This window comes from Lolium perenne, chromosome 3, assembly GCF_019359855.2.
Source record: "Lolium perenne isolate Kyuss_39 chromosome 3, Kyuss_2.0, whole genome shotgun sequence".
Lineage (NCBI taxonomy): Eukaryota > Viridiplantae > Streptophyta > Magnoliopsida > Poales > Poaceae > Lolium > Lolium perenne.
In genome coordinates this window covers 44,904,538-44,913,295 of record NC_067246.2, presented here as the reverse complement: position 1 = coordinate 44,913,295, position 8,758 = coordinate 44,904,538, and the positions used below count along the sequence as shown (strand labels likewise).

The 8,758-nt window shown below is 44.4% G+C and overlaps 1 protein-coding gene and 1 pseudogene across 2 annotated transcripts; one reads left to right on the top strand and one right to left on the bottom strand.

Annotated features, from left to right (window-relative positions):
• Positions 1-1,308: 1,308 nt before the first annotated feature.
• On the bottom strand, positions 1,309-3,982 carry LOC127341410 (LEAF RUST 10 DISEASE-RESISTANCE LOCUS RECEPTOR-LIKE PROTEIN KINASE-like 2.4; annotated as a pseudogene).
• A 342-nt stretch (positions 3,983-4,324) lies between these two features.
• On the top strand, positions 4,325-7,536 carry LOC139829774 (rust resistance kinase Lr10-like). 2 transcript variants are annotated; one of them, XM_051367255.2, is made up of 4 exons: positions 4,387-4,508; positions 4,949-5,170; positions 5,423-5,446; positions 6,161-7,536. In XM_051367255.2, the coding sequence occupies exons 2-4, from the start codon at positions 5,065-5,067 to the stop codon at positions 7,231-7,233; spliced, it is 1,203 nt and encodes a 400-aa protein (XP_051223215.1). In that variant the 5' UTR covers positions 4,387-4,508; positions 4,949-5,064; the 3' UTR covers positions 7,234-7,536. The 2 variants fall into 2 exon arrangements, with proteins under 2 accessions (XP_051223211.1, XP_051223215.1); XM_051367251.2 differs by having other exon boundaries at positions 4,325-5,170.
• Positions 7,537-8,758: the final 1,222 nt, after the last annotated feature.

Below are 8,758 nucleotides of genomic sequence, written 5' to 3'. Positions count from 1 at the left end.
ATTCTGTCCTCTTTGCCCAGCATCACTGGCATACAATTAATATGAGACAACTGGTAAAACACACTAATTGAACACCCACATTTCCTGTTTTGTCTAGTGTTTGTCGAGAGATTGCCTAAACATGTAATCTAAAAATTTCGCATATCCACTTCAATCATGGGTTTAAATCAGTTTACTTCGTGCTGCAGTGGTGTATGCTCATTGCTCCAAAAAGACTGAAAGAGGAGATGAGCTCTGATACAAGAGACCATGTTGAATTTGGCTGAGTTGTTTCTAGGCACTTGGTGTTGTGCAGCACTAGTTTCATCTTTCGTTTTGGTGTTCCTGGAAACCCTGTGATGATTGATGCATATCTGTGCCTAGGGTATACTTTGTTTCTTTCTCGTTTTTTTTGTTCCCTTGCCCACGAGCCAAGTCGGATACCTTGTTGGGATGAGCCTTTTGTCTAAGCCAAATGACGGAGGTCTCAACAAGAAACGGTAAACACTAGACAGAATCAAATCATCATCATTCCATATTTTCTGGCAGCAGTTATCCTCGACCTCCGTTCCCGTTCGTCGACCCGACCGACCTGGAAACTTGGCAACTAGGTATACCTAACCTGCAAATTAAGCACAGAGTCAGTCAGCCATAGGGTTGTCAGATTCAGGTGACTTGTCTTCAGTCCCAACACCAAACACTGACAAGAAGGAACAGGTTACCCGATGAGGACCGTATTTGTGCACTAAAGTCCACAAACACTTTGCGCAAACTCTCGTCTGATGTACAGTGTTTACTGATACTTGCCTGTAGCAAAATACCGGCAAGACTCGGCACACTTGCAGACTTCCTTGTCCACTGATATGCAGCAGAGGTGGCGATGACCCTTTCCTGACGGAACTGGGCCGCAGCAAGTCTCGGTTTTTATTTGCTATGCATGCTTCTACAACAAAAATGATTACGGACTGTAGAAAATCTCTAGCGGCAGAATACAAACACCAGGAGGAGCTCAATATAAGATTAAAGAAAAAATAGACGTTGAAACACGTTTCTTGATGCCTTAGTGCTACTCCACAGAACACAAGGAGCGGGCCCGAAGATATGATATTACTTCTAATTTAGTAATCCGCCATGAAAGTTTATGTAGATACATTTAAAATTTGATGAATTTTAGACAACTTTAATGGACCAGAGGGAGTATATTTTATCCATCTCATCTCATAATACTACCTCTTTCCATTTTTAGATGTCAAAAGTTTGTCTAAATTCAAATGTATCTAGATACTATTTAAAGTATAGATACTTCTAAATTTAGACGAACCAATTGACATCTATTAATGGACGGAGGGAGTATATTAATTCACCTAGTACTATATGCCCTTCCAGTTACAATATAGCAGTTTACCATGAACACCCATCCATAATCTAGCGCCTAGCTATTACAAAGTTTCGGCATAAAAGATCAGAGGTAATCTATATATAGACATGGAGAATTATTTCTTACTCCGTGCAACTACAACCATAGCTTCAAATTTTCAAAAGCTAAATAGGTGGATCACCTCCTCGGAATAATTAAATCAGTTGCATGTATGTATGTCTTCGCTCACCTCCTCCTCGGAGATGGCAGTAAGCTCCGAGAAGAAATGGTAAGAATCTACTATATCGCTGTCCTCGTCATCGCAGAAAAATGGCCTGGAGGCACCTCCAAGCCGTCAACACCACCTTCAAGCATATCTATGACATCGCTCATCATCGGCCGGTCGTGGGACTTCATCTGGATGCAGCAAAGCCCAACAATACACAACTTCCTCTCCACATCATGCATCTCAGCCGCTGCAGTAGATATGTCATCCTCTCCTACTTCTTGCTTCTTTAGCTGGTCATACACCCATGACGGATAGTATGCCTGACTCGAGTTGGCTGCATTCAGGTCAGAGTTCCTACGTCCTCCAGCCATCTCTAGCAGCAGCATCCCAAAGCTGTAAACATCAGATTTGCTCGATATGACGCCAAAGCTTCGGGATATCATTTCAGGAGCTATATACCCGACAGTTCCCCGTAGAACACTCACTGGCACAAAACTGTTATTCTTTGGGTAAAGTTTGGCGAGACCAAAATCAGCAACTTTGGGGATGAAATTGCCATCAAGGAGAATGTTGTGTGGCTTGATGTCAAAGTGTACGATTTGCATCTCACACCCTTGATGGAGGTAGTTGATCCCCCTGGCAATGCCCAATGCAATCTCAGTGAGCTTGTCCCAAGAGAAAATCTTCTCCGCAGAAAAAATGTACTTGTCGAGAGAACCTTCAGGCATGTACTCGTAGACTAGCGCCCTCCTCATTTCCTCAGAGCAGAACCCCACTAAACGAACTACATTCACATGGTGGATCCTGCCGATTGTGGAGACCTCACTAATGAAATCTTCTCCATTACAATTGGAGTTACCGTCTAGCATCTTCACCGCAACATGAACATCGCCTGGGAGAAGCACTCCCTTGTACACGGAGCCACAGCCCCCTTGGCCCAGTTTATCTCTGAAATGGCCTGTGATTGCAGTGATGTCTGTGTAGGCGTACCTCACCGGGCCGATCATTTGTTGCATCCAGAGGAACTTTTCAACCGCATCAATTGTGATCCTTGTTTTCCAGTACTTGTGGGCAAGGAAGATTAATACAGCCAAGGGTGCGAGGACAAATCTGCAGAGCACTTCCCAAACAAGCCGACATGCTTGCATAAGTTGGACAACCACATAATGTATGTATGACTGCGGAGGTTATGGTTAAAAGTAGGTAAATATCACATACCAAAAAGAAACCTGAGGCCATATATAGGATATATTATGGTTTCAGCATCGGAAGATAGATATGCAGTCGTTACACGAACATAACGTCCAGCTCTTGATATTTGTATCTGCTCATCGTAACCATATAAACAGCTTATGAATTGATTCCCAGTAAAAAAAATAGCACGAAACCAGTGCACTGCTGTTGGATCAGAGAAAAGCTTTTTGAAGTAGCTGCAAGCCAGAATTGAGAGAAAATGATTTATGAGAAGGGCACGGTTCTTATATATACAATTATAAAAAAACAAATTCGGGAGGAAATGGGCTCACCTTGTTGAGTTGTTCACGCATTTGTTGATAATCTCAGCCGTCGAGGAATTTCTACGAAGACTAGGAAAAGGAAATTCAACAGAAAATCCCATCCTTATGAATTCCATGATGTCAACATAACTTGCATTCAGTAGCTCTTGGTTGGAGACTAAAAAATCCGATCGTGCACCAAAGGGAATCATGTTCAAGCTTCGACAAAAAGGTTGGAGATATACGATTTCGCACGGAAATATGTCAACCCAGACATAAACATGTGCATTTTTGGCACTCAGGCAAGCAACAGGTTTGTACCAACTATTATTCACTATTGCTCGGGAACAATTAACAAAGCATGCCCAAGCGGCAGTAGCAGAGAAATCGACATAGCCATCTGAATCGATTATTCCGCCAAAAGGGAGAGAGGAGTAAGGAAGAGGGAAGCTGCTGTTCATGTCCAAGTTGGCATTCACAGCCCAGAAAGATGAAGTGGTGTAGTTGATGGTAGCCACATAGTATGCTGTATTGCTCATGAAAATTATAGCTTTACTATCGCTGCAAACCAGCTCGTGTGACTGAGAGCCACACTCAGGTGGATCATCTCGACGGCGGAAAGGAGACCGGACATCCCGGAGATGACCGCAGGAGAAACATGGGCATCCATCTCCTCCCTCGACGTCTGCTGCAAAAACTGAAAGCACAAATAGGACCATAAAGGTTTGCAAGGCAATGGATCGATGAAATGCACCAGTGTTCGCCATGACAGCTTCGCAGGTTGATATCGTAGGTTTGCTGTTATGAAGAAGATTACTACCTATTGAGACGACACAGGCCTTATAAGAGGTAGCTATCACAGTACAGTAGGGTTAGTACACATATAGCTATCAGTACCGAAATTTCCAATCAGTGCCCTATTTGACTATTGATTGTATCCAGTCATGGGTCACACTCAAATCACTACATCACGTACAATTGACCACAATAATTAAGGAGGGCAGATATAAGGAAATCTAAGAAAATGTCTCAAGTTCAAAAGACCCAGCTTCTGGCTGTACGCATTTCCATGAGGTAGCAATAATTAAGTGCACTAGGTCTACCGAGTACTAAATCATGGACGCTAGCGAGCCTTCAGTCGCACTTGGTTGACTAGAACACGGCGGGGGTGCATGCACATTTGGAAATTGTACACCACAATTAAGGCAACCTGCTGTTAGACCATTATAGTAATATGCTACTAGCTAGACTGAGTTGACTGCCACTTGCAACGTCTTTTCCTTCTATATACGTGCAGCGCCTTGCTTGCCTTCGTATCTTCCTCTTCCTCTCCATATCTGTTACAGCACAGCAAGATGTGTACACTGCTTGTCACAGCCTTCCTACTTTCTCTTATCAACCACAGAACCAACTTGGCCATGGCGTGGGACGATAAAGATTTCTTCAGGTACTGTCCACCCTCCAAGTGCAGCAAACATGGCCCAGAGATTAGGTTTCCTTTCCGGCTCGAGGCCAGCAATATATCATGTGGCAGGCTCTGCATGGAGTTAGCATGCTCCGGCGAAGACACCATCCTAGTTCACCCACTTCTTGGCCCATGCAAAGTAACCCACATATATTACAGTCGTCTTGTCATTGAACTCATCCCGCCTCCAGCCTTGTCTCCCTGTCCACTCCAGAAACTCATCTCCCAAACCATTCCAATTCAATACGCCTATGCAGAGCAGTCAAACCAGGTCCTTTGTGGCATATATGACGAGAGGCACGTGATGCTTGTATGCTGCTTGCGAGAGATAACACCAAGCATTGGAGCTGCTGGGCCAATCTCCTGCCTTAGCAACACAACTCACTTATCGTATTTATTGCCGACTTATCTACTTATGACAGATCTTCCATTGAGCTGTGAGGTCGTCTCAGGCGACCTAGTCCGGTTACCCTATTCGAGGCAAGACTGGTCAGCTACGCTCAATACAAGTGTAGAAAGAATCCTCGAATCAGCAGAGATGACACTGGGATGGGAAGATCAATGGCAGTGCTATGACTGTGAACACAAGGGGGGACGGTGTGCATTCAGCTCGCAAAGGAATAAGACATTCTGCATGCCACATGGTATAGTTTCTAACTGGCCATTAGCACAATATGATCGTGGCATCCCCTTTTATTTTGTGAAGTAGTTTAAATTTAATTGCACCTTGAAGTTTTTTTACAAGAATTTGCCAATGCTACAATTCAATATGTTGCAGTCTGAAAGATTTTTAACCTATAAAACGTTTGAGCAACTACCAAGCTTTTTAAAAAAGTACAGTTACTTTTTTTCTTCCTAAATCAACAACCAAATCTCACTTTTTTTTCTATTTGCAGGTTCACGCATCAAAGTCATTGCAGGTATTACCACAGACCATATATTTCTATCTATTTCAAAAGAATAATAAATGTAGAAAAATATAGGAAACGAAGCTTCCCAATACTCACAAATTGCTTTTTTTAGAAAATGGAAGAAATCATCTCCCAACATCTGCAGATGCACACACAACCAACGTTTATTACAAACTCAGTCAGCATGTGGCCACCATAACGATTCAGACAAAAGAAAGACAATAACAAGCAGAGCCGAAAATATAGTTTGAAACACCAGATTTCATTTATTTCCGTAATATGGATACTACATGCTGGTCTTATCCACATTACAATCAGTAGGTAATTGTTCCCAATGTTAATACAATATGCTAATTTCATTTCTTCCGAAAAGGGGCCTCTGCATCAATTGATGAATATAGCCTTTTATTTAATTATTATTGAACACCGGTGAACACTAAAAAAAAGCCATTATTGAAGTTTGTTTCCAAGAGATTACATCTCAAGGGTCACATAACGTCGATACATGAATCAACCATCTAAAAAAAGATACCAACCTGAAGCGCCTTCGCATCAACATGATGTCTTACTCCAAATGCACTAGTCGTATAAATCTCGTGCAACTACTTCCAAATGGTTGCACACACAAATCATGACCTGCTTGTGCTCCGCGGGCTGGATAAATGACCATGCACAAATCCTGTGTTGTGCAATTTGCTAATATCATGTTCTCTGTTTATCCAGCAACATCATCAGTGGCCACATTAATTGTTCTTCTCTTGATAGTGGCCACTGCAGTGTATCTTTCACTGAAGACAAATTATAACAAAGAGATACATTTGAAGGTTGAAATGTTTCTCAAAACATATGGCACCTCAAAACCCATGAGATACACCTTCTCTGAAGTTAAAAAGATAACCAGACGGTTTAAGGTAAAAGTAGGACAGGGAGGATTTGGAAGCGTATACAAAGGTGAGTTACCAAATGGAGTGCCTGTGGCAGTTAAGGTGCTGGAGTACTCTACAGGAGAGGGAGAAGTATTCATCAATGAAGTTGCAACCATCGGACTAATCCACCACGCCAATATTGTCCGCCTCGTGGGCTTTTGCTCTGAAGGGACGAGACGGGCTCTTCTCTACGAATTCATGCCTAATGAGTCACTGGAGAAATACATATTCTCACGTGATTCTCATGTTTTCCAAGATCTACTAGTACCTCAGAAAATGCTAGACATTGCATTAGGCATCGCCAGAGGAATGGAGTACCTACACCAAGGATGCAACCAGCGCATCCTTCACTTTGACATCAAGCCACACAACATCTTGCTGGACTACAACTTTACTCCGAAAATCTCAGACTTTGGCCTTGCAAAACTGTGCGCCAGGGATCAAAGTATAGTCACCTTAACTGCAGCAAGAGGTACTATGGGATACATTGCACCAGAGCTATATTCTCGTAACTTTGGGGGTGTATCCTACAAGTCAGATGTATATAGCTTTGGTATGCTAGTGTTGGAAATGGTGAGTGGAAGGAGGAACTCAGACCAAGATATTGACAGCCAGAATAAGGTTTACCTCCCGGAGTGGATCTATGAGAAAGTAACCGCTGGGCAGGACTTGGTATTTTCAAGGGAACTGGCAGAGGAAGAGAAAGTAAAGATGAGACAGCTGGCCACTGTGGCACTGTGGTGCATCCAGTGGAACCCAAAGAATCGGCCGTCAATGACAAACGTGGTAAATATGTTAACAGGGAGGTTGCAGAATCTACAGATGCCACCAAAGCCTTTTGTGTCATCTGAAACTAATCATGTGCAGTAAAACATGGAGAACACACTACCATGATTCAGTGGAATAACTGAGAGCTATCCTCACGTGTGTATTTCAGACTTTCAGTAACCAGCATGTAAAACTTCAAATGTTTGCAGCATACCAGATTCGATACATTTTAAAGTAAAATTCCGCATGATATGATGGTTACCTTATTATGTTGTTGCAGTGATTTATCCTCATTCAAGTAATTGTGCAACGCAGTTGTCCTCCCCGAATTCCTGGCTTCAAAATACAGTCCGCCAACTGACATGAGTTCTGGACTTCATTACATGGTGCCAACAGGGCGATTGATATCAAAATGTATCCCCACTCAAATTCGTTGTTCCTGGTACCTGAAATTGTATCAGGATGGTCTTAGAATTTTTATTTTTTGACGTTGATGTGTAAGATTTATACCATATAAATGCCTTGCTGGTTTGTATAGTCTAGTCCTAAAAACGCACAAATTCGACATTGCAAATTGACATAAAATAATTTGAGAATGGAGACATGGCAGGAGATAACCCTAGCTCGGATATTATTTAACGATTTATTACTAGTACACCGTAGGTTATATTGAGCGGTCGTTTGGCTAGACATCATAAGCTTCAAATCTTGATATGGACAAAGCTACTGAGCAAACTAACTAGAAGCTGGAACATGGGTACCTCAACATGACGACTATTTGCAGAACTGTTGACGAGGCCGATGAAAATGTCGATCTAGCATTGCGCTGCCAATCAACAGGCGGCGGAGGTAGCCGCAATGGTGGAACCCGCTGACGGCCGCATAGCATCGCCGGCGCTGAGCTGGTCCAGCGGCTGAGGTGTTGCGCAGTACATGGTCTCAGTCCGGGTGGAGATCTTGAAGGCGAACAGGCGGTTGAGCACGTCCGCCATGGGTACGACGGCTGGTCGAGCTGGCCTGTGCTTGCGCACGACACACTGTCGCCGCCACATCTTTATATACTCGCCCTACTTGGTCAGACATCCCGCTCGCTCTGCCTCGTGCTAGAAATCAACGCGCCCGACGAGGAGCACATTACCACGCGCCGGGGGTTTGGGGATCCAAGATCCGCCTCCTGCCCATTGGCCCTGCAGCCCCGTCCACGATGCGCGAGCCATCGTCACCGGATGGCGGGCGGGCGCTCGGCGAAGAGCTCGGAGGCGCCGCCGGCGGTCCAGGTCGACGCAGTCGAGCGGGAGGCGTGGCACAACTGGATCGAGGACGGGGCCGCAGCCGGCGCAACGGGAGTTTTTTTTTTTTTTTTTTTTTTTGAGAATACATGGGAGGAGATGGAAGGGCTATTTTGGCTGACGCGTGGGCTAATCTGGCTTACGTTGCGAGGCCCACGAGAGAGCACCGGTGACCTCTCCCCTTGCACCGGCGACGAATCTCCAGCTAAGCGCACCAGACATCTCTCACCTTCCACCGGCCATGAAACTCCGGCCAAACTGCGGCGCCTCTCGCCGGTCCACGCCTCTCCCCAACACCATCGCCCCCCACGCGCCGCCGCAGACGGGTCCTCTTGCCC